General features: G+C 41.9%; 1 protein-coding gene across 1 annotated transcript in view; it reads left to right on the plus strand.

The window, feature by feature from the left end:
- CACHD1 (cache domain containing 1) overlaps positions 1–26,094 on the plus strand; it is a 104,232-nt gene that overhangs the window by 12,998 nt on the left and 65,140 nt on the right. Inside the window, exon 2 of the mRNA XM_065655746.1 lies at positions 23,313–23,375. Within this exon, the coding sequence (XP_065511818.1) occupies positions 23,313–23,375 (63 nt within the window). The remainder of the gene's footprint in view (positions 1–23,312; positions 23,376–26,094) is intronic.

Here is a 26,094-nt window from a genome sequence, read left to right on the forward strand (position 1 = left end):
CTACTCATTTTAAACCCCACTTTTATAGTAATAGACTTAAAAATCTTATTGTGTAGTTGAGTTAGTGACTGAGTCTTCACTTTATAATCTCTTTATAAAAATGTATGCACATTAACAGGACGTATTTAATAGACACACTGCCTAGATGAAAGGGCGCTTTGTAGAAGGAGCCTTTTGTGCGTTTCTGGATCTCTCAGCAATTCCTGCGGAGCTTCCCAAGTCTGGCTGACACGGAGCGACGGAGGAAAAGACCTTCTCACTTTCAGCTTGAATGGAGAATAATGGGGAGCGAGATGGGAGTGGGGGAGGGAACCCCGCTCCCCGACGCAGGGACGATTGGTTTGGGCACACACCAGCCGAGCATTTAACACGTTTCGTTCGTCCTACCCCCAGCTGGGGCTTTGCATTTGCAATGAGCTCTGTGCTATCCGGCCAGCGCAAGTGGGGCTGCAGCAACAAAAGCGGCTTCAGTCCGGGGAAATTGAGACAACTTTTGGTAGTCCCTTTCTTTCTGGTTTGGTCCACAGATCAGGTTTGTCTGTAACGGCAACTTACCAGAATAGCATTTGACTTCTTTTTTTTTTTTTTTCTTTTCCCCCTCCCAAATCGAGATCTGGTGTTATCTTTCCTCTTCTGTTTAATCTCTCAGCTGGATTTTGGTATTTTTTTTCTGTATGCGGCTCACCACAGATTCTTGGCAAGAAAGTGGTTTTATTTCTTAAAAAATAAGGCTGCGAGGTCATGGATATGTTTGGTTTGACCTGGCAAACATCTTCATGAGAACAAGAATCTCGTGGACATCTAATTAAGTTTCCACTAGCCAAAAGAACTAAACTTCAGGAAAAAAAAAATCCTGAAGTTCTCTGATAAAAATATTCACTTTTGCAGTTGCTGCTAATTCACATGCTCCATGGGGTTACAAGCAGAGAGCGCTTTACCTTATTCCTGTTTGTAAGGACTCCAGAAAATGCATTCCAGTTTGAACCATCTGAGTGAAGATTCAGAGAAGATAATTTTTTTAAAAAGCGGGAGGGGAGGGGAAGTGCTACACACTTTTAATTAGGGTGATAACTCTGGATAGACATGATTTGGGTCCTTTGGAGTCGGGTTTCTGGTTTGCTCAGATGGTCTGTCCCTGGTGGGAAGGGTTAGTGTACTCTGTATATTATTTCTTGCTGGTTGCTGTGCAGATGCTGATTGAGTTATTTCTAAGGAAGCAGCCAGATGAGGTAGAGTGGGTGCTGCTGGTGGCTGGGTACCTCCAGGCACATGTGTGTGGATGGATATTATTAGATTGGATATTAGGAAAAAACTCTTCCAGAAAAGGGCTGTTGGGCATTGGAACAGGCTTCCCAGGGCAGTGCTGGAGTCACCATCCCTGGGGGGGTTGGACAGATGGAGATGAGGTTCTCAGGGACGTGGGGCAGTGCCAGGATTGAGTTAACGGTTGGACTCGATGATCTTGAGGGTCTCTTCCAACCAAAATGATTCTGCGATGGTGGGAACTCTTGTGGTGTACCTCACCTCTGCTTCGTGCCTCAGACCCCAGCCGCCTGTCCTCATCCGATTCCTTGTATTTGCCGATGGTTTTTCAGATGCAGCCAGAGTTGGAGACTCGGTCCTGTCAAGGAAGAGCAGAAGTTGGTCTGTGTCTGGATTGAGTTGGGCATCTGCAGGTTCCCTCAAGGGGTAAAGCAGTTGGTTGTGTGGTGGCTGGGAGTGAAAGCTGAGGACTGGGTTATACCCAGGTGCCTTCAAAGAGGGATGGAGGTGTTAAATTGGAAGATGCATGGCCGACGTTAAAGTGAACGTGGATCGGGGTGACAGGCAGCGGGCTGGGCTCTCCCCGTGCTCCTGTATGATGTGAAAGCAGTTCTTGTGTCAGGATAAACCGAGATATTATGCATTGGTGTCATTCTTGTGATGAGAATTTCATCTTAAGAACTGAAATAAGTTTTTTGAAAGAAATCACTCTACACCTTTTTGCCAGCAGCCCCAGCACGTCGCGTTTCTCTGTATAAAACCAACCAAACAACGAGACTGTTAATTTTTGGATGAAGGCAGAATCCCTTTTAAGAGCTTCTAAACGGATGCATTTCAGCTGCCACTCACACGGGCTTGTTGCACAAATGTGGCGTTACCTCTGACCACAAGCAGCTGGTTGAAATTAGTGAATTTGGTGTCTTTCATCAGGGTTTTTTGTGGCTTTACCAGTCAAATGCAACTCTTCTGTAATAGCGAAATTCAACGAGCTTTGAACAGTTTTTGCAAAACGAAGAAGTAATTGCGATTGTTAATTCCTAAATAGTTGGAATAGATAAAGCACCTGAACTTTCTGTGGTTTGACAGCAATTCTCTCTGTAATTATCTAACACTTTTCTATCCTACTGGCTTAGTGGAATATTTAGAAAAACACACAGAATGCATGCTGCACTGTGAGCTACAAAAAAGCATGCAGGCTGGAAAGCTAGAGTGTTTTTTATTAAAATAAAAAGTTCATTCATTTCATCGCATATTTGGTGCAGGTTTTGTGTTCTTCATATTTGATTTTCACTTTCTTTGGGGGAAAGTTAGTTGAACATTTAAATGAAAATCAGGTTCCTAGTTTGCCAGATGAACATTTCTCATGAAAAATAATATATTTTTTTGATAGTTACTGCATGCTTTGCAGACTGGGATAGCAAGGTGTTGTGTGTTTGTTTTGTTTTTCTTTTTTCTAAATCAGAACAAACCCCAGTATTGTTATTACTATTTTATTTTTGGTGACTAAAAACTGAAACAGGAAATGACCAGAGACACAGTTTCCATGACACCCTCTCACTTGAATCCAGTTTTCGAGAAGATGAAAGGCCCAAGCAGTCTTTTGATAGTGAGCAGCTAATTGGGTGGCTGATAGAGGCAGGTTTTTCTATGTCAAAAAAATATAAAAAGGAGAAAAGAAGTGAAACAGCTGTGTTGTGGTACATATGTATAATCTCAGATAAAACTCTCTAAGGACAAGGAAATACAGTACTACCTTAGTGCAAGGAAAATGAAGAATCTTTGAAAGCATCAATGTGGCTTTTTGGGGGGTGCTTGTATTTAAAATAAAAATCAGCTGGAAAGAATGTGTTGATAAATACTGGATTTATAAAATCAGAACAGAACGTCTTGCTCTGTGCAAAAACGTGGTGTTGTTTTTTGTTTCTGTCTAGACAAATCCCAAGAAAATAGCAATGTGCTCAGGTTTTTTTTTCCATTTTATTTGCTCACTATATTCCTACCCAGAAAAAGTGGTTAGAGCATTCTGCAGCCAGGTCTGCTCTTGCTGCAGCTCATTTGCGGACAGTCCATGGAATTCCTGCCTTCTGAGCATTGCTTTTGCTCCTTCTCTAATAGTGTGTGTTAAAAACGTCACAGTGCAAAGGCAGAATGTAGCAATGTGTCTTTTTGGAATGTAGATTTAAATCTGAGAAATCTCTTCTGCTGATAACGGGGATGCTGATCAGGGTGTTAATGTACGTGTAGTCTCAGTGGTGGACAATAACCTTCCAAGACACGGCAAAGATGATAAATACCTAAAATAAAGTTAAATACTTAGCACAGGGACCTTTTTTTTGATAAATAGTACCGATCTCAGGTAATGAAGCTAGATATTCAAAGAGTTTAAAATGAAGTTTATTTTACTTTCTGGGACTTTGTGCAACATGGATTGAGTGCAGGTTTCCTGGATTGATATATATCAACTGGATAGAAGAAGAAAGTACAGGTCATAGAGTCCTACCTTGTTCATTTTTCCCTCTGCCATCCCACTTAGTTTGGGAACTCCCAAGTGCCTGGACAAATTATTTCTCCTCCAAAAGTGGGTGTTTTTAAGCTGATAAACTTCTGAGGCTGTTACTACTGGGGCTTAGCATCTACTTCTGATTTGAGGGACGAGTCCTGGAGGAATCGTAGTGCGTAGAGGAGTAGAGCGAGATGTGGCTGACGAGGGTGCAGTTTCTAGGTAAAGTAGCAGTGTTTGCTTCTGCTGCAGCTTCTGTAGATGTTACAGATATTTAATATCGCTTAGGAGGGGGTCTTGCTTGCCTCCGGTCTGTCCCTTGGGCTCTTTGAGCTGGTTGCACCCACCTGTGCAGTCAGACACAAATCCTTTCCCCCACCTGTGGAGCAGCCTGGGCTTTCATGAAGGGTTGGGTGGATTTTCATGGCTTGCTCCTTCTTCAGTAGGTGTTTTTCTGTGCAGGTGGAGAAGATAATTGCCTTATCTAATGTGTTTCTGGCTACTGTGTGTGGAGTACCTTTGTTTTCCCATAGAGTTTTGAAATACCTGGAAGGGAAAGTCATAGGAGGAATATTTTGATGTCGCTGTTGTCTTGGGAGCTTGTGTGCTCTCCATGGCTGTGTGGTGCCCTGTTGGTCCTGGAAGCGTTTCCAGCTGGTTAGTGCTATTGCCATGTGGTATTTTCTCTTTTTGAACTTTTTACACAGAATATGCTGTCTAGGTTGACGTACTTCATAGTCTGGTTTTTATCTCCTGAATATCAAAGCAAGCGTTTTTTTTTTTCGAATGCAGGAGATGAGGATCTCCCCACTGAAAGCTATCTAAGCCAGCAGTTGCTAGTCTTTCACAAAGACTTCAATGGTTTACCAACCTAAAAATCTGCTGCGCCATCAGTAAACAACCAACAGGAGATGGGTCTGGAGGAATTTGGCTGATGGATGTCAGATATTTTCGCGAGAGCATCATGTGCTCGTAGCTGCTGCAATGTGGAAGCAGCTTAGTGTCTGAAACGCCCGCTTCCACGTAGATAAATAACCCCTCCAAAACCAGCTTGACTGCTCGGCGTTGGGCAGCTTGCTCTGCCTCCTCATATGAAGATGTTATTAGACAAGAGCTGCTGGTTTTTCTCTGCAGACTGAGCCCGGGGGGCAGCTCGTTAGCTCCCTGCTTGCCTGCCGGAGAGGAGCATGTAAAATTAATGCGGGAAGAAAGGGCCGCGCTCCGACACGGCGGGGATGCAGGTGGGCTGGGGCGATGCGCGGGAATTAAACTAACGTGCTAATCGCGCTCCTCGCAGGAGGTCGTCTGCTCCGTGCAATTTCAGTATTTTCTGGTATAATAATCCCGGTGGGTTTTCACCGACTCTTTCCAGCTCTCTCCACTAATGTAACCTTCGATACTGTGGTGAGAAATTTAGTGAGTGTTTTGTGAGAATTTTGAGGAATGGATGGCTGTTCCCTGCTTTCAGGAATTGGAAAATATTTATTTATGAACACGGCGTGGCGTTTGCTGCCGCTCCTGTGTGACGGTGCCGTGTCAAGAGTGTCATTTCCCAAGAATAGTGTCTGCAGCTGGCAGGAATTTTTGTGCACTTAGAAATTTTGAAATCCAGTCTCGTGCTTGTGCTGTCAGGATAGAGCTTCCTTATGGCAGACACCCCTTTATTTTTCTTTAAAGGCTGAAATTTTAATATTGATCTCAGAGTATATATTCAAGTATCTTGCTGAGAAAATAGTCATTACCTGTGTATTGTGAGAGGCTGAAATAAAGTCCATCTCCTGTTGTACGTGAGATGCAGAGGACAGTGTGTTCCCCTGCGGCTGTGACAGTCCCGGGGATCATCCTTCTTTCCCTATCCCTTTCTTGTAGCAAATCTGTTTCATCTGAGATTAAAAAAAAATCAACCTGGAAATGAAAAACGGTAGCAAGGTGTTCCAGAAGCAGCAATTTAATTATAATTTTGGAATTTAGTGCTAAAGAAAGCAAGTATTTCACATAGATGCTGTTGCCAGAGCCCTGCTAAAATGCATTTATTCTCATGAGTACTTTAGCTGGAAAAGGTTTAGCAGGCAGGAAATATGGAATCTCTTTTTGCACTTTTTTTAACGTTTCTCTTCAGAACAGGTGGAACAATACTTAGTAAGGGTGTTTGTCTTAAATGCAGCAATTCAGGAGGCTGTACAGCAAATAAATTGGAGATGAAGCACGATGCAATTTAGCTACAGGGAAGATAAAGTTGAGAGAAAAACATGGGAACCCTGGGCTCATTTTCACTAGTACTGGTCTGCATTACTGTAATGGTCTGAGGTGCCTCCAGGGGGTTGCAAATATGATTGATTTACATTGGAAGGGCCTTTATGCTTCCAGTGACGCACAAAGCAATGAGTAAATGAGCGTTAGGCTTAAAAACTGCCCGATGGACTTTATATTTCATCAGCTGTACCGCTTGTTTTTAGCAGTCACCTTTCTTGCGACATGCTGTGTGGTGATTTCTGAATCTCTGCATGTCCAGCTGCGTTATCCTGGTTTCCGAACGTCAGATTGCACCGTGCCACCTCCATTGCAGGCCAGCTTATCTCTTCATGCAGCAAATTTGGGGTGGAACCTACTACTTTGCCACAATGCTGGCAGCTCAGTGGTAGTTACTGAGGGATTAGTGCTGGATATACAGTGGTCTGTTCTGTATTGAACCCTTGACATCCCGCAGGCACTGACAACATCGCTCAGTACCACGTCGGTTTGGTGTTGCCGCTGAAGAACTTCAGATGTTCCTTCCTTGGCCGTGTGCCTCACTAATAGTCGTGTTAGTGCAGCTATTTGTGGGGCTGTAGCATAAACCAGATCCTTGAAATGGATCCCTGGGATTGCAGGGGTTCAGCGCAGCCCCAGCAAACAGGGGTGCTGGCATAGCAGAGTGCTGAGGTGGATATTTCGGATGTCACGTATATATAACTACACCGTTTGCGGTAAGGAATAATTGTGGTTTAAAACTTGACAGTTTTAAAGATAGGTGATCATTGCACATCGGTCTCAAAGAATTTGTCTTTCAGAAGCTCGTTCTCATCTGTTTTGTTATGAAAAGTGTGTTCCCAGGAGGTGCCTCATTGCCCTGCTAGAGATCAAACTTCCATAATCAGCGAGTGGGACGGGTTGTACCAGAGTGAAGCGTGTACAGTGACAAAACAGATCTAAAATTGTTCACAAAACATGAATTGGAGGGTTTGGTTATTATCATTTAATACACAAAGAGAGATGTAACTAGACCCTTAAGCCTGGTAGCAGAGTTTTATTTTTAGATAGACTGTTGGGGGACATGTCATAGATACACAGGTTGGAAAATACACCCGGTATTGAGTAACCTCAGTGCATCTCAGGGATGCCCTACCTAACATCGTAGGAATATAGAGCTCTTCACGAGAAAGTTATTTTTAAATATTGTCAAATCCTTTGCTTATGCATCCTTCCCCAGACTACCCATCCATAGCTTTTCACCTGGAATTTAGCTTGAAAGAGTTAAAAATAGTATTTTGTGGTGTTTTGGCACAGCTTGGATTGACTAGCGACTTTTTGAATTTCTAAAACGCTTTTGTCTGTGATGTTATCAGGAAAAAAAGACACGAGATTATTTGTGACATAGAGAACAATGGGGGAAATGATTTAATGAACCCTATGAAATGTTTTTCCGGCAGGACTTTGTTTTGTTAAATCACAAAGAAATGCTGCTCTATGAAGGGTTATCATCCCAGGCTTAAAGACAGAATTCAGTCTTCACAGTGGGAGATACATCCCTTTATTGGATGTATCTCTCTTATTTCAGCATGGTAGGGGCAAGTCAATGGTGCAAAACAGTTGGTGCTGAGGACCCAGTATCCCAGGTATGTTGGTTTTTTTTAAACTAATATATGTGTTTACATTAGGGCTTTATCAGCAGTTGAATCTTGCAGACTTGTGGTGGTGTTGTTTTGTTTGGTTTGGGGTTTTGTTTGTTTTCCTCCATCTATCTTTCAGGTCTGTTTTGGTGCTTGACCAGGATGTGCCCAAATCTTGAAGTAAAACTAACTTTGCAAGTTGTAAACTTAAAATGGCATTGACACTGTAGAAGTTACTCACCTTATTTTGTCCACTCTTCCAACAAGAAACACATGAAAAACTAGTTCAGGAACCTTGTTTCCTGCAGTTTCTTCTACGCTTTATGCATTTGATAGCTTTATTGTATGAGTTTCCTCTGCTTTTTTTGGTTACTTGATAAGAGTACTGATATTTCCCCTGTAAAATAACAGATTAGAGTAGGGGGCAGATGTTACAGCTGAAATTACCTTTCTAATTATCCAGATTAAAGACGGCTGCATCTCTTTGCAAATAAAAAACGAAGATACAATAGGTTATTGATGCTATGACTTCTTTTCCCCTTGCTTTGCAGGGGGCTGCATTTTGTACAAGCAAAACTAAACCAGAAACTTTCCTGATAACTTTAAGGGGGCTGAGCAAGGAGAGGCCTGTAGTGACGTGATAAAAAGTTAGGGAGAATAGGAGGAAGGTACATATTTAATTTGAGCTTGGAAAAAAAGACTTGTTAGTGCTCCAGGATCAAGCAAATAAACCTTCCCAAACCCTGACGAGCTGACAAACCAAACCAAGCCAGGACACCATCTGGAAATGGTTCTCTGCTCCATTCCCTGTATTGCTAGTGTGATGAAATAAAATCGAACTCCTTGTCATTGTTAGGTTTTGTCATGCGATACTTTGCAAAGGATTGTAAAGGTTTTGCTCTGATTTTTGTGCTTTGAAGGAAACCTGTGTCCTTGCTGCTTTGGGTGAGTAGAGGAGCAGGAAGGCATCAGCCTTTCAAATAACTTTTATATCAATAGTAACTCGTGGTTGTGAGTAGACGGAAATTGGGTGCAAATATATGAAAAAATACTGAATTAACATAAGGAACTAGTGATTGCTGTGTTTATCAGATAGAGTACCTTCCTAAAGTGTTTTAAAGTTCAGTAATTGTCATTGATCTTGAGATGATGCATGGGGATGGTTTGGGCTGTCTGCTGTGTGCTTGGGGAGGATTTAGTTAGGGCCCCACTTTTTTGTAGTTTCATGCAAAAGTCACCACCTCGTGATTCTTAACATGTGGAACAGAGCGCATACCGCTGTCTGTTTTCTGTCCGGATAATTTATGTTTTTATTAGATAATGCTCATACTGCAAACTTCACGTTGTGGATGAGAGTGGAAGCGCAGCAGAGGGGGGAGCGGGTGGGAGCCAAGGGAAGCTGGAAATCCAGGGGTGTCACCTGGAAATGTGGAAAGACAGGTGTCAGTTGGGGTGTTTACTTTGTATGTGGTGATATTTTTATAATCACTGCATCATCATTTTTACTTTAAAAAAAAAAAGTAAAGTCTATAATTCCTCCACCATAAGATGTAGCTGCTTCATTTTGCCACTTCTTATTAATTCATTGCAAGTGTAGGGAGAAACAGGAGCACACCACACTGTTTAAAACCCTGATGTAATGTCTTATGAGACACTAGAGAAAGGACTTTGCCCTGCGTGGAGGAGGGCTTTCAGGATTTTAAGATTTAATTGTTCTTTTTAAGATTTTGGATGTTCTGTGACTTCTTCCTAAGCCTGAAATTCATGCCATTACTTTGTATTACTGTGCTGTATCACATCTATTTAGGACAGACATCACTTTTTGGAACCTATGCATTGCCTGATGCTTTTGATTTTGTAACCTTAGCCTTGCGCTTGTATCCTTGTTATATTTAAGAGTGAAAAGACATAGAAAGAATTAAAGTCAAGGCAGGGAGATGAGTCAGAAGCGTTAAGCTGTTTTCAACGTAGGTCTGTCTGCCCCCACTGTCTCTGTGTAGTGAAAACTATATTGTGAAAACACACATTTAACTCGTGTCATGGAAAGCTTTTGGAAATTAAAATACAGATTACATGCTGAAATAGGGAGGTCAAGGTAATTTGTGGGTATCAGCAATTTATTAATGTATTAAAATTAAAATTTATTCATTAAGATAAATTGTCAGAATCAGCATAATGAAAAATTTGCTGGGCAATATATCATATTTTCTTTTCTTTCACTTTCTGGCTGTCAAATACTGATACCACTGTAGTAGTAACTGTGTTCAACAACAGGAATATTTATTCCTCGAGCAGCATTAATCTGCTTCAATTCTGTCTACATTCAAAGTAGCGTTAATGCCTTTATTTCTCCTTGGTGTCTGAACTCGCTAATCCTGATACCAAAGTGGATTACGGTGTCATTGCCGCGTGTTCAGATGGATGCGCAACACTTGGATAATTGCACAGAAAAGCAAAAGAAAGGGAATTTATTTAGATTGCTGAGCTGGAGGGTGGTCTCTGTACAGCCTTAAATCCTTAATTCAATTTCAGGTTGCCAATCAGTCCTGTTGGGCTCCTGTACCGAATTAGGCTTGGCAAGCTTGGCCTTGCTTTGGGCTCGGTTTTAACGTTGGAAGCTCTGCTTCCACCAGAGTAGTTTTGATGCCTGTTCAGCAGAATTTGTCATGTCATAAAGAGCAGAGTTGTTATATAATGCTTTAAAAGAATTGCAGGTTTTGGTAAAATACTTTTTTTTTTTTCCTTTTTTTTCCCCAATAGCGTGTAGCAAGTACAGGCTTTTCACTGGCCTCTCTTATTTGTTAAACTAACAAATGAAAGCCCGGATGATTTACTGAAAAAGAAATAAGAACTATTTTGAGAAAGAAGCTGATACTAAACATTCTAATTTGCACACCCCTTTTTGACTGATATATATTTTATGTGCACTGAAGCATCCTCAAAAATTAAATATGAATGAATGTTAAGAAACCTTGCAGTACTATGAAACATTGAGATTTTATAATTTGAAGTCCAAATGGCTGCCTAGGGATTCTTGATTATTTTTAATGAAGATGACACTGTACACATGATCAGCATGAGTGCTGCTTAAATAAGAGAGTTCATATGAGTAGTATCTTCTGAAGGAAATCACAGCAGAGGTTTCTTTTGAGTAAACGAGCAGCCTTTTCTCCAGAGGTTCTGAATTATTTTATTTAGACAAAGTTAAACATGAATTGAGATTAAAAAAAAGGTCAAAAAAAATCTGGTTTGAAACAGAAATTGGTTTAAACTGTGTTCGTTTACCAGGAGCAGTGGAGCTTGCTTCATAGTTTGTAAATGTTTTGTGAAAAAGCAGCTTGTAATAATATTTACAGAAGGGATGAAAAATAGTAATTGCCCTGTCATTGTTTTAATTTTCACAATGTGTGTGTACGCGAGTCCTTTTTGATCCTTTTAATAGGTACAACCCAACTGGCAATGACATGATGTCATAAAAGGAATTAATACCACCGTTAGAAATTTCCTGGTGGTTTGTTTTTTTTTCTGAAAAGTCGGTTCCCTCCAGTTCAAATTCCTTTTTTACAGTGGAAATCTGCTCCCCAATTCTCTTGTCTGCTCTGTTCTTCCTGTCCTCGTGGCGTTGTGTTATGTTGACCATAAATTACATATTGCGTGGATGTGCCGGGTCCCAGGACCGTGCTTGCGGGTTTGTAGCAACTACCTTGTATGTTTTAGGTTGCAAAACATAAATCTGATGTCAGTCAGTTTGAAATTTTTTCATTGTGTCTTGTACAGGCAGAACAGTGCGGTTCTCAGTCCAGTCTCTTCTACTGGGGGTAAAACCAACTCAGAGGAATAACTGACCTTCGAAAGTAACCCAGGCTGTTTCTAAACACCCCAACAGCTGTTTTCTTTTTCCCCTTTGCTTTGCAGGTCTTTTGCATTGTGATTTTTCTTGCACGTTTTCCTATATAGTTGTCAGTAATAACATTGACCACATTAAAAGCCCAATCTGTTCGGAAAAGCGCAGTTTTTCCCACCGGAGTTGAAGGCTTGGGTGATAACCATATAACAAGATCACATATTGATACAGTCCCTTAAAAACCTGAACTTTTTCTAAACATCCAGAAAGAAACTTTTACCTTAACAAGTGTGGAATGACTGTACAATCCTGGCAGGCTTAATGGGGTGTATGTTTTCCTGCATCCCTGGGAGTGTAAAAGGATAGTTCAGATGAGGAAGATCACAGACTCGTTATTTCATGACTAGGTGCGGTAACGAGCCTTTTTGCGTTAGTAGCAATCTGGATTTGAAGGCGCCTTACAGTTTTGGCCCTGTCACCACGTGCTTTTCCATCTTGGCTGCCAGCCCCGGTGAGCTGTTAAAGGTGACTCCTCGCAGCGGGTCCCGTTGGAAGGTGGATGGTTTATTTCCATGTTTTGACAAATAATTAAGTCTATTGTTAAGAGTACTTGTCTGCAGGATGGTGGTGGTGGGAAGGGGATGCGAGAATCTCTGCTCAGCATCTTCTGGAGCCTCTTTGTCCCCCAAAGTTGTGTAGTACGGTTGGGCTGACACCTGGGTGAGCCCACATTAAACTGATTGAATCCTCTGTCATGTTTGGTTCTTAATAATCTGCAGAAGTGGATGAGTATTCAGTTAAAGGATTCCAAGTTTTCTTAGAAAAACAACATGCTTTCTTCTCTTTTGGTAATCTCTTAAAAAAACCAACCAGCCAGAAAAACCCCACAAAACCCTTGGCAGCTTGCAGTGTTCTTGCTCCCTTTCTCAGCGCTTTCACAAAGAAGTTGAACTTTAGAAATAAATAAGAGTATTTTCAAAAGGCCAAAGGAGCAAAGTTATTGAATATTGTGGTACTGTTAAGATTAGAAGAGGAATTCAGGAGATGGAGAGCAAGTGATGCTGTTCCGTCTACAGCAAGTGTGTCTGCAAACTCAAGTATAAATTAGAAGAGTTAGTCTTTTAAATAATTACATCTCTTTTCAGTGAGTGAAAAGGTATCACACTGATAAATAAATATTTGACTTACCTTCAATACCTGTATAATACTTTTGTTCAGTGTTACGTGTGCATGTATTTGGTGCTCTCAGCAGAAGATCAGCCTTCATTATCCTGTAATGAGTATTTTTTTGCAAAGGCTTCTTAAAAATAGCAGCTTACAGGAGCTCATAGCAGTGCAGGTTTGCTGGAGCTGGGAGTAGTGGGGTTTTTCTCTGAAAAGTCCAGGATAAACAGTGGCAGATCTGGGAGAGCCCCAGCAGAAACCTCCTCCTGCAGCTACTCAGAGGATCTATGGCTTTAATGCGAAACCACAGGAATGCGACCACTTGGAAAAGAGTCTCCCGTACCTTGGAATAGCTGCAAAAAGCTCTTCTGCTGACTGAGGAAAAGGTGCCTCTGTGGAAACTAAAAAAACCCAAGTGCATTGTAATCTGAAGTGTTGTCTTTGGACAGGTGAAATGTCTTCAGAGATTTGGGTGGGGGACCAATTTCAGCTGCTAATTTGTAGCATCCATTTTCAAACACAGAAATCATTCAGATGTTGTTCATCTCGGTATTGTTAATCAGCAGCTCATCAGAAGAGTGCATACTCTGCTTTTTAAATTGAGGTTCAATCTAATTTCTTGCCACTTAGTGTTTGAAAGATAAATATAGTAATTTCAGCAACGTAGTTTTTAGACAGCTGAAATAATTGTTTTCAGTTAGGAGATACTATGGGATGTTTCACATTATGAATGACCACTATTGTTTTCGTGGTGTATATTTATTAAAGATGATAAATACTGGTTTGCTAATATTCAAATAACTAGAGCAGCAGATTAGAAATTCTATTTTGTGTTCTGATTTTTTTTCGTAAGCTTTTTATGCTACTTAGTCTTCTTCTCTTGAAATGCAATTTCTGCTAAAGTTGCTGTGTGACTAGAGAAACAAGAACTGAGGCTGGTTTTATGGTTTGAAGCCCTGGTTAAATAATGACTCCCTGAATAATGGCAACATTTGTCAGGGAGTCTTAGGGAGTAATATAGTATCTACAGAAATGTGTACTTAAATGTGGAATTGTGGAATCTGTTGGATTGAAACCATTGCATATACCTGAGCGCTGTTGACGTTAAGCCAACCTGAACTGTCTGGTGTTCTTCATATGGAGGAAGGGACACAGGTGAGATGTAGGATGCTGGGAGATGTGGTACAGACATGGAAAAGGGAGGTATACCAGAGAGCCATCTCATTCTTTGTTTTTAATTAGGATGACTTTGTAAAAACAAAGTGAGGCTGCTACAAAGTGAAATATGAGAAAGCTCCGTTGCTTGGTGCAGGCAGAGCTGGGGCTGGGGCAGGTCCCTCTGCATCTCCCCATCTGCTGTGGTGGGACCGGCCCAGCCCGGCCCGTCTGCTGGGACCCACAGCCCTACCCGTGCCTCGTGGCCCCTTCAGTTCCTAAAACAATGAGGGTGCAAGATAAAGGACTCTTCTTTGCAAAACATCTGATAATTGTTTTGCTCCCGAAGGCTGGATGTAGAAATTCTTGTGGGATGGCTTGGCAGGAGCGGTCCAGCAAACACTGCGGCAAGTTTTGCTTCCCCTCAGCGCCTTTCCTCATTACATCTGGAGCTTTTCTCTCCCTTTTCTGGGTTGGAATCAACTCTGTTCTTGATTAACACTAGAGGTTTTGTTTGAGTTTTAGTGGTTGTTTGTTTTCTGGTTTTTAAAATTTTTTTTATTCCCCCCTCTTTCATGTAAATGATGTCTTGCTATTTTGCTTGCTTTTTTCTTTTTTAATTAGAAGAATAAATGCTTGCATTCATGCACAAATTGCTTTGAAGTGCTGGAGGAATTCAATTCATGAGCCTCCCTTTAGTCTCAATCTTTAATTTTTTTTTGCGAACCGATAACATCTAATGGCTCTGCTCTTTCCAGAAGATTACATTTATTTTCTGTGGGTTGCTCTACCTCCTTCTGTGTCCTGAGATAACAAGCTAAACAGGAGGAAAACCAGTTAATCGGCCAGCTCTCATTAAGTGTTCCTGCGGGGTTTTGTTTCACTGAGCCGTGAGTTGTGCTGGACCACAGATCTTTGAAAGAATGAGGGGAAAAATAGTCGTGGGGACTAAGTGAGCTGGGCTCAGGAGCTGGAGGTGGTTTCTGGGTGCTGCGGTCCAGCTCTGCTCCTCTGGCCCTTGTCCTGCAGAGCTTGGGGGTCATCACTGACCTCGGATGGGTCCCAGTGACTCCCTTGGAACTCTGGTTTAGCACCTGTTTCTTGAGATGATCTTCTCTGCTTTACTGACCTAGTAATTATTTGCTACTTTGCACCTGTACATTATTTTTTGGGGTCCAGGACACAGCGTTTAATTTTGTTGTAGGTGTGTGTGATCTTCTTGGTAATGTCAGGTGGTCTTTTCACTCATGAAATATAACGGGGAGAAGCTGTCACATAATGAATGCTTGCTCCCTGGGTTAACTTTACCTCTGGGAAGCAAGAGGAGGAATATCCTATTTCCAGTGCTGATTGATGGGAAGTTCTCTTCTCATTAGCACTTAAGTATAGTGAAATGTTGGTTCCTAAAGCTCAGGGGCAGTGCCAGGGGATTTCAAATTTCTAGGTCAGAAAGAACGCAAATTAAAGTCGCTCTTCTCCGCTTTTGTAAGTGGTGATTGATCCACAGCTTTAGCGTGGGGGTCACAGCTCTGGGACTGGCACCGTGTCCTCAGAGAGCAGCTGGGTGGGACGGGACCTCCCGAGGTCCTCGTGCCCTGCTGGGCTGGGACACCTGTCCCTGGGTTTGTCCCTGAGTCCCTGTGCATCTTTGTGGGAGGCTACATCTGCAGCAAGTATTTCTTTCTAACCCACAAAATATACTGACGTTATACTGGAAGATTTTCTTAACGTAGCTGGTGTTAAACTAGGAGATTTTTAACATATATGTCATCCTGTAAAGATCGTCTATCATCTAAGAGCTCGATTTTCTAGGCCCAGCACCTATACGAGCCAACACGCCCAAACCTGCATTGGCAGCGTGAAGGGGTCAAGCTTAAGTCAATTGGAAGCCCTGGGTCAGTTTGAAATGTAAGTTATTTTCAAATAACTTTACATCCAGGTTGGAGAGGATGATTAAGATAATAATTGATGCAAAGTGTTTATCTTTTGAAGTTGATTTTTTTAACTACTTGTAAAATTTATTTGAGAAATTAAACCTCCCTTGAAATTTAGGAGTGTAAAGAATTGTTCCCTCTCCCTTCAGCTCGAAAAGGAAGGTTGCGGATTAAATCAAAGAACCAGTGCAAATGAGGTGTGTAAACAGCTGACCTTAAAACTCTTCTGTTTATTAATACAAATAATATTATTAGCGTACTCTTGTACTTTTGGTTGCAGACACCGACTCATACAGGAAGGTACTTATGTACAGTCTCTTTCAAGTTGTCACTCATCTATTATTATTCACTTGAACTAAAGTGTGGGCACCTTATGTGGAAACAGCTGAGAACTGGCTGCAGCGTGTGCTAAAAGTTTTAAACTTTAGTGTTTTTGTGAGCGCAGGGAATACTGGACGGTCGTCGTTGCGAAGCGCTGCAGCAGTGGTTGCAGGGGAAGCCGTTATCATGGGATTTATCGCGTGTTATCTTGATGGTTCCTGCCGGGAGAGCCTGAAAAATGATACTCTTGGACATGTAAAGAAAACAGTTCTGTAATTATGTTCGCATCAGCCCATTCATTTTGCACACAGAAGTTTAGTGTCGTGATTTATGATCTATAAATTCCTATGTTTAAACTTGTCGTTCCTGGATTTTTTTTTCTGATTGAAGTAGGTCTCTTTTCTCCAAACAAAACCCAACAGCTCCTGCCTTGATTGTGTTAAAGAGATCAGGAAACAAAATCACATGCTCTCAGTGTGTGTGTGTGTTTATGTCTGTACGTTCGGTTGTGTTTTTGGTGGTTGTTTTTTTTACTTTCCTGTAAAATGACACAGTCCTAGCTGGAATGTTACATAAATTGAACCATGGTTCTTCTGCATACTTGCTGTATATTGAATTCATGACCAGATTGGGCAAGCACAGTAATTATAAAGCTCTTCTGGCTATAGGATTGCATCTATTTACATGGATTGCTCTGCTGCTTAAATGTTTCCCTATTTTTAGTGAGTCATTTTGACATGAGCTTGAAAGCAAACCAGAAAAATGAAACCCACAGTTCTCCTGATAGGATGAAGTTTCAGGTCGATTTTGCTGCTGATAAATGCTCAAATTTATGTTCTCTTTAAACGGAAGAGGAACAACAAAATGCAGCCATGTGAAAAATGTCCAGTAATCAAAAAGTGTTCAACCTGAAAAAAAAAATATAAATATTTTAAATTTCACATCCTAGAGGCTGGAATGAGGAACAAGTGTTAGGAGAAAAAATCCAATCCTATTGAGAAGACCATCTGCTTTGTATTTTAAGGTTGGGTAACAGAACTTTCCTTTTTCTGAAATACTGCTGTATACATTGTCATGAGTATAACCTTAGTCAAGTTACATTGGCTAAATGAATAACCTTTTTAACATGTGGAACTAATTCTCTTAGGGTATTTTCCCCCCTCTTGCTCTTTTTTTCCTCCCTCTTCTCTGGTCCGTTGAAAAAGAAGACAAAAAATGAGCTGGTTCTTGATTGCATTTTTGGCAGTTACTCAGTTTTCCAGAGTTTTCTCTTCTTGCAAATGCCTCAGGTTTTCCAAGGAAACACTTTTATAAGAATTGAGCTCTACTTGGACTCTTTTCTAGCAATGTTGTCCCTACTTACCATCTCCCCTTGTGATTATGACTCTTGAAACGATCCCAAAGGCTTTTACCTCCCACAGGTTAATGATAGCAGAGTAATTATAAATGCTGTGATGCTTTTTGCCCTCAAAATTAAGGTGAAACCAGAATCCCCGCGGAGATACGTGTCTGCAAGCACACACACGGGCATCTGGAGGGCCAGGAGGTTCAGGGTTCACTTTGCTTATGGAAAAAATATGTCTGATAGTCTTGGCTTTTTCTCACAGTTGATTCCTGCCCCCCCCCCCCCCCCCAATTCCTCCTCAGTCCAAGTAACCTTGTATAAATCGTATGCGTAAAATAAGCAAAATCGTTTAAATGAAGCTGCCAAAGGAGTCTTTCGTGAATGATGTGGTTTAACAACAACTCCAGCACCATAGACAACTGAGCACAGACCAGTTAGTGACACAGAGAACTTCTCCAAGCAGAAAGTCGATGGTGGGAGATGAACCGGGCCAGGACAGCAGAACCACAAGCTGTATGAATCTTTGCGTTTTCTCATTTTGTAATGGACGATCCTGCTCTCCAAGGAGAGGCTGCCGGAGCTGTGACCCCCCGAAAGCACAAACCTGAGCTCAGCTTGGCAGCTCTGCCTCTCATTTCTACCTGGCCATAAAGACATCTGTCGCTGCTTGACAAATAACGTAATGAAAAAAAAAAAAAATTAGTTAAATCCTTCCTGAAAGCTTGTTCTTTTTGGAAACCCACCGAAAGAGGAAGGCGTTGGAGTGTGATGTTGGGATGTTCCTTTCAGTCGTGTGGGCTGAGCGGGGTCTGTAACACGGGGCCGCTCTCATCCAGCCGCGTTTGCCTTTCACCGTGTTTTCCTTCAATTTACTTTAGCTTCTTAAATGTATATTGTAAATTCTTCAAGAAAAACACAAAGCATGTCCTTGATATCATGGGAACCCACTATTTAATGTTTCTCAGTTTTAGAAAATGATAACAAAACATAACGTGATACGGCTTCAGACACTGCAAAAATAAACTCCAGACAGAAGCCACAGGTTTCCCTCAAAATAATCTCACTCGGCGAGTTTCATCAGAAAAAGGGTTTCTTACGTATTTGTTTGCTCACCACTTTTTAAAACATTAACCTTTACAATAAGAAACAGACCCTGCTTAGTAGCTGCTTGAAGTTTAAAAAGTATTGCAGTCCTGCGGAGCTAATGCTGCGTATATTTGACACGTGTACATTTTGCTACTGCTGTTTTGTGTCGTTTTTTAATATTGTTGAGTATTTCATCATGTCATTACCCAAATATGACAGGTAACGGCGGTCTACGTCTTAAATCTGCTAAAATTGTGGGGCTTTTGCAGTTTTGCAGTATAGATACTAAACCAGCTTCAAAATACTTACAGCTCAGCGGATATTTTACTAATCGTATATTTGTTTTTCTTGATTCCCTTTGTCTCTAAAAATGTTATTTTTGCTAGTAGGGAGATGGATTCCGATGTCGCCTGGCAAATAAAGCGATGTGCAAATGGTTGGTGGTTCTGCGGAGCAGTTGGTGCTTGTGTTTGCTTTGGGAGCGATGGCTTTTCTGGTTGGTTTTGATGCAGTGCCGACAGTCAACCTGGGGGCTTCTCAAGGATTTTCTCACTGCATTGCTGCTGAGTTTATTTTAATCTCAATACACTGAGGGAACAAGTCAGTTAGCATTTTACTTTTTATGCTGAGCTTTGTTTAGAGTCATCTCCCAGGTTTAAACCTGAGTTGCCTTCAGCTTCAAGTTATGAATAAAAGTCTCCTAAGCCTTGTTTCCACTAAGCTAAGCCCAAGCTACCCCTTATCTCTGGCTCGGTGGGAAACCCGACTCCTTCCTAGGCAGGGCTGCGGGTCTGGGTGCTGTGCCCATTCATCACTGTCAGGCCCCATCTGCGGGAGGCATTAAACCCTGGTGGCCCAAATCCTCCCCATCCCAGCCCCCAGGACTCTGCCTTGGATCCGCTCATCGCTTCCCCAGTTATCTCGCTTATCAAATATTTGTCCTATTGTTCAAAGCTGAAAGTGAGGCAGGCTGGTGGCACCCAGGAGCGGTTAAAGTCATTAAAGGATGTATCTAGACGCCAGAGAGGAATATTTGCTAGGAAGCTGCAAGTGCTTTGACCCAGACAGGTAATTAAAGAGCTTAGGAAAGCAAGAGTCTCTAATGTGCTGAAAATTTATCTTTCTAAAACAAACCCTGGCTTTCTCGGGGCTCCATCCAGGCTGTGCTCATCCGCAGCGGGCTCACAGGGATGCATCGCGTGGCTCTCCTGTGTGTCTCAGAGTTCAATTATAAATCACGGATCACTAGAAACCCTTCTGTGGCCCCTGCAGATCCTGTGATTTTCTAGGCTTCTGTTGGCGTAGCTAAATGCGAGCGCGGTGTTCAGTAAGGGAAGGGGAGGATTAGGAGCGGAGGGATGTGCTGAGCGTCGTGCTGCGGGATTCAGGTGTTGCTGGGGGCCCCGGGGATGGTGCAGGTTTGTGCTCGGCCCCTGGCTGCCCCACTGACTTTACGTGTGAGTATAAACCAGCAGGTGACAGGTGCAGCCAGACAAGTGCAGTTTCTCTCTGAGCATCTCCCGACGTTTGAATAATTTGAAAAAAATATTTACACTTCAACTGACTTTCTGATTTGGACCTGGCTAAGTCTGGAATTAATGTCATTCCTGAAGTTTACTTTTGAAACAAAGTATGGATGGTGCAGATTCTTCAGAACTCCTAAGTTTTGAAAACCTTTTACGTTTTGTTTACTTCTGAAGGTTGTGTTTGAAAACTGGCGCTTTGTGGTGGAAACAGCTGAAGAGAATGAAGCAAAGTTTGCTTGTGGTGCTGGCTGAGCTGTGGCAGCAGAGAGGAGAAGCTGGAGCAAAGAGCTGGTTTTGAAACCAAATCTGTACATTTAATTCACAGTTTGGATTGGCAGGGGAAAAAAAAATCTGGGAATCTTGGAAATCTGCTCAAAACCAAGCGGTAGGAGCAGTCGAAGTGAGATGTGTGTGTGCAGGTCAATTTTGCTGCTGATAAATGCTCAAATTTATGTTCCCTTTAAAGGGAAGAGGACCAGCAAAATGCAGTCAGTTGAGAAGTGTCCAGTAATCAAAAGTACAGCAGAGAGTACATAATTTTTCCATCTGCTGTGTGCCACAAGAACAAGCTGTTGTCTTTTTTTAAACTTGTCAAGTTTAAAGGAATTTTAGAATTCCAGAGAAAATGAGTCGTCTTCACGTAGTTGACCCATGTTCAGCAGGAACCTGGATATTTATAAAGATCATAATAAACTTAAGGTAGCCGATGATAGCAAAAAGAGCGGGGCAAATGGAGAAGAAGGAAATAAAATGCTGTTTGAGGGCAATGAAGCAGCGCAGCAGTTGCAGCCTCGTGCGTTGTGGGGGTGAGTGCTGATGGGTTACAGCAAATAATCCCGGGCCAGCAGCTCATTAAACACGTGTCTAATTGTTCCTGTTGGTGTGAACTTAGCCCGCTGCCATCTGCTGAGCAGATTCAATTAAACGAGGAGGGGTGGGAAGACTAAAGTAGAGATGATGCACTGTGTAAACTACAATGGGCAAGTTCTCCTCCATATTTTGACTATTTGTATGGAGCTGCCTGGCTCTTGGGTCCGGGAAGTTCCCCTCACTTCATTTGGAGGTCGCCACTTAGCTCTGGTTTTCTACTTAAAATTAGATGACTTTAAGTGAGTGAAATCAGCTTCAATACAACAGGGAGATGGTTTTGGCTTTGGGTGAAGTTCTGCAAAGGAGTTACTGAATAAGGAGCAGATACTCCAAGTATGGGGAACTGCAGCCAGGTAGGGGCCGAGCAGCGAGCGCGGAGCCGCGGGGAGCTCGCCTTATCCTGGCTGTTTCCTCACTATTTCGTTTTTCCTGTTGGTTTAGGCTCATTGTCTGCGATGGCAGTTTGACAAACAGGCTCCTGCTACCCCCTCCCTGACATGCTCAGGGCTTTTAATTGAAAAAGTAGAAGATACCGTAACGTTTTAAAGAACTTGGTTAAATTACAAATGAAGCAAAAATAGGTTAAAAACCTAGCCTAATGGCCAAATAAGTTCCTGCTGGCATTGCGGCTCTTATATAACAGCGTATAATGTTCTCTGGCATTATTTTAAGGTTCATAAACACATCTACGTGTTCAAGGGGTGGAGGAAAGGGTCAGCTTTGTGTTGGGGACAGAAAGCTCCATTCTCGGGAGCTGACAGTCTGTTTCCTTCTGGCTCCTTTTGATGTCTGGGGACTAAATGCTGCGTGGAAAGAAAAATTCAATTCATTTAAAACATTTTGTGTCAAAATGACATGCTTTAATGTATTTCCTTCTGATGTTTCACTTATCTTTTCATCTCGTGATGGGGAGGGAGGTGGGGGCAAAGCCAACATGTTTGTAGTTAAAGTACCCAAGCAGAACTTTAAGCAAAGGTCTGAAAGAAGAGGACGTCTCAATGTACAGGTGGCTTTTAAGAGTAAAACCTTTTTTTTTTTTTTTTTTTTTCTTTCCCAGTTTCTTGGCTCTCTGAGACTTGTAAACTGAGGAGATTTATTGCTGCCCTTCCAAATGCTTCTTTAGAATTAAGAGTTCAAATTTCTGAAATTCCTGAAGTCCTCAGGAGGGAGAGGGATAAGGGAAAGTGATGATGGTAAGTGGAGCAGAGCACGTCAAAGGCTTTTCCAGGCTGGTTTTGCCAGTTATAGCTGCATGTGGCCTTAGGAGGAAATCAGCTAAACCTACCTCCAGCAAACTTTTGGAGTCGTGGACGAATGACTGCACTGGATTTGGGTGAGATTTAAGCTTTAGTAACTGCAGTTGTTATTGCTAATAATTTGGAGAGCTGACTCTGGCTTATTGTGTTGTTGTAAACATGATTCATAGGAATTTCACAACTATCGCATCAAGGGAGGGACTCAACGAGGTCTTTATGAATTGCTGTCCTTTGCCAGATGTGGCTGGGCTTACAGATGTTCTTGCTGACGTGTTGTCTTGTGTTTGACTTAACACTGATGGACATGGAATCTACTCTGTCAGTGGAATCCCAGCTCCCTGTGAGGCTGGTAGAGAAAAATCCCATTGACTTTTTTAAATTTTAATTTCTTACGCCACCTCCACAATCTAGGAAGGTGTTCACCCACCGTATTCTTTCTGCTTATATCACTGATATCCCTTACGCATCTTGTGTTATGCAGCCCCCACATATTGCTATTGAGTTGGATAACAAAGGAATATTTTAGGGACACTTGTTGCTTTTCCAGTGGGGATGGCCCTGCTGGCCCTTAAGGGAAACCTGCCCTTGGAAATGAGAAATCTCAAAAGAGAAACCGAAGTGCATCAAGCAAGCTTTTCAGGAATGCGGTCGATGTCACCCAAAATCCTTCCAAGCTTATCTTTCACATCCTTTTTTTGCCATTAGTGAGCTCGATCTGGTTGTGCTCAAGAGTGGGTCTCATTTTTCTCTATTCCGGATACCAAATATGCCTAAATCTGGCTCATGGCCTCTTGGGTGTTAGTTGGAGGCAACAGGTACTTTTAAGAATAAAGACGTTGGGTTAGATGTTTAGCACTAGAGAGCAGTCATAGTGTACACAGGCTTTCTAATGTGAAACACTTTTTTCAGCACCTTGTGTCAGTTTGGTAAATTAACAGATGTTTTGAAAAAAACCTGTTATGTCTTTGCCTTCAAAAACAAACCCGGCCTCTTCCTGCAGATCCACCAGCAGGTCTATGGGGATGTGATTCCCCATGGCTAAGCCTGGCATTGAAGATTCCCCAGGTGAAATGGTCCTTTTCTGCTACCAATTTCTTCCCCATGTGCCTTTTGGAGCTGCTCTAAGGTGATGTTTATGACAAAAGGTCTCTTACACATTCTTTCTGATTTTTCTTGCAGAGGATATTCAACTCCTTTGTGTACACGGAGAAAATATCGAATGGAGAAAGTGAAGTTCAACAGGTGAGTCCAAAGCCCTTCCCACCTCCTCCTGCCTGTTGGCAGCGTCACCTTAGAAATTACATTCTCTGGATTTACTGGGGCCGCTTCCCGAGTGTCCAGCACCTCACATAACCAATCTCCATTTATATTCTATTCCATTTGTTGTTATAATGGGTTGAGTATGTATATGAGAGTTTTGCATTGCCATGAAAAGGCTTTTCCATCTGCTTTGTGCGGTTCCTTCCCTCAGAAACAAAAGAGCAGAGGCAGAGCTGGGGCCCTCATGCAGGATCTCACATTAATTGACTGGGTTTCATGTTGGAAGTGTCTCTTTACAATTGTTTTCATTCAAAGCAAAACCACTAATATCGTTTATGAATGTGGAAATGGTATCAATAGTGTTGTGTAAATATGGGACAGCTACAGCCTCATGCATAACACTTGTGGTCGAGGGTTTTTGTGATTTTGTGTGGGCTTTTATGGGAAGGCATTTGAACTTTTAACTCTTCAATTTAACATTGAGATAATATATCTCAACACAGGGGCTGTTTGCATTTTAATACATGTGCACATTTGGAAGATTCATTTTGGATCAATTTTAAAACAGATCAAGTAGATCTCGATTTCTTCTTTAAGAAGCAAAGATACCAATTCCTTATGCTCACAACTGCACCTTTGTGCTAAATGTGATGAGATGGGCAGAATAAGAACCAGCTTTTCCGTACGGTTTAAGTGTGGACTCACTAGCACAACCTTCAGCGAGTAACCTGACCTTCCCAGACCCCTATCAAACCAGTTTTCATGTTCAGGAAGAACAAAAGTGCCTCAGAGCAGGGCTTTCTCTGGGGACAAGGGAATTGCTCCTCAACCACGTGGGTTTTGCACGTGATTTGTGCCTGAGCTGCTGTTGCTGGTTTCCAAGAGCGTATCAGTGTATTGCAGGCTCATGTGCATTAAAACTGGTCATTTAATATAAACAAATGAACACTCTTAAGTTGTGTTTACTGTAAATAGTAAAATTCCCCAACTTTTTTTAATTATTATTATTCCCAAGGAAAAAGTCAAAGCAGAGCTGGATAGAATTGGATCGTGAATCCCCGCACACTGTATTTAAACTTTTGGAGAGTTGCACTGCAGAGCAGCACTCAGCTCCTCTTGTGTTTCAGAAGGAATATGGTGGCTTTTGATGGGATTGTGGTTGATGTAGGAACTAAATCAATTCGCAGAAAGCGGAATAGTTGAGGAGAAGTTCAACTGATGCTGGGTTTCTGGTAAGCCAAACCCAAGTCTTTGGTGTGGAAGCCTTGTCCCATACTAGCGTTAAATTGAAGTGTGTAACAGTGTAAACAAAAAAAATTGATAAATATAAAAGCATGCAATTAATATCTAGGATTTAAATGAGACTCTTAGATTGACACGATACAGATTTCAAAGTGAATCTCTTGTGTGTGTTATCACAAAAATGACAAGGTTTGCGTTTGGGAAAAAACCAGCAAAGTTCGCCTTTGGTACTGCTTGTGTCTGTGTTAGACGTGTGTTTGGTGAGATACAGATGTGTGTGAGAAACAACAGAAGAAACCAGAGCAACGCATTAATCCTAGTGGATTACCCTAATTCTGGTATTAACGATTGCTTGACCCTGCGGATAGTCACGTCTCAACCGCACTAATAGATGTTATGCGTTACAGGAGGTTTTTCCTGGCTCTGGTTAGTTTGAAGATATTTGATGGTTTTCCTGAAGCTCCATTATTTTTTGGGAGTCTGCCCTACATATTCAATTTGGCTGTAGAAACACGTCTGATTTTCAGTCATCGCAGTTGAGATCATCACCTGTAATATTAAAGCGAAAAAATACGGGGATGGATAAATAAGCCCAGGAGGACGTTCCCATCTCTGGGTTCAATCCCACTGCCTGTCTTTGTTGTGCCACCTTTCCCACTTTGTTTCTCAAGTGAATTGTGCGGAAGACTTTCCGTGCCTTTAATAATTATCTTTATTCTCTCCTGGGTATATTTGGCTTCTGCCCTTTTTTTTTTTTCTTTCTATTTTTTATTTTTTATTAAGCAGTCACCAGTATGAATGTCATGACGTGGAGGCAGCAGATGTGCTGTTACTGTCGCATTAGAACCCTTCAATTATTTTAAAAATCTCTCTTCCAAGAAACCCCTGGAAATTATTTTCCTTTTTTGACAACCTCTAATTGGAGAACACGTAATTAAGAAGAGGTTACGTGGAACTGAGTATAATGACATCTTGTTCTCTTCATGTCAGTGGTACCTTTTTTCCCCTGGAGGTGCAGATACATATGAGTGTGTGTTTGGGTAGTTGATTTTGTATCGTTGTTATGAATTTATACAATTCTGATGGGTCTTCCTATTACTAATTTGGTTTCGGTTTCCCTCCGCGCACACACAGGTGGGTGCTTGTGTTCAAAGGGACCACGAAAGGGCAATTGTCGCCCGAGTTGAAAAGTTTAAATCTGAAACCATGCCGACATGTGAAAAGAAGGGCCGGCTGGCCCTGACGTCGCGCTGGGGTAGCGTTTTCGTCGAGTATTTCTGGGTGGTCTGCGCGCTGCGAAGGGGCCATGTGGGCTGGATTAAACGTATCAGATGGCTTTTGAAAGCCAAAAGTGGCTTTTTGGGAAACCAAGAAACTGGATTAAAACTTCTTTGAAGTTTTACTATCAATTCTCCACTCAGGAAAAGATGCTGCTTGTTTCCCCACCACAGATGTGTGT

This window comes from Caloenas nicobarica, chromosome Z, assembly GCF_036013445.1.
Source record: "Caloenas nicobarica isolate bCalNic1 chromosome Z, bCalNic1.hap1, whole genome shotgun sequence".
Classification (NCBI taxonomy): domain Eukaryota; kingdom Metazoa; phylum Chordata; class Aves; order Columbiformes; family Columbidae; genus Caloenas; species Caloenas nicobarica.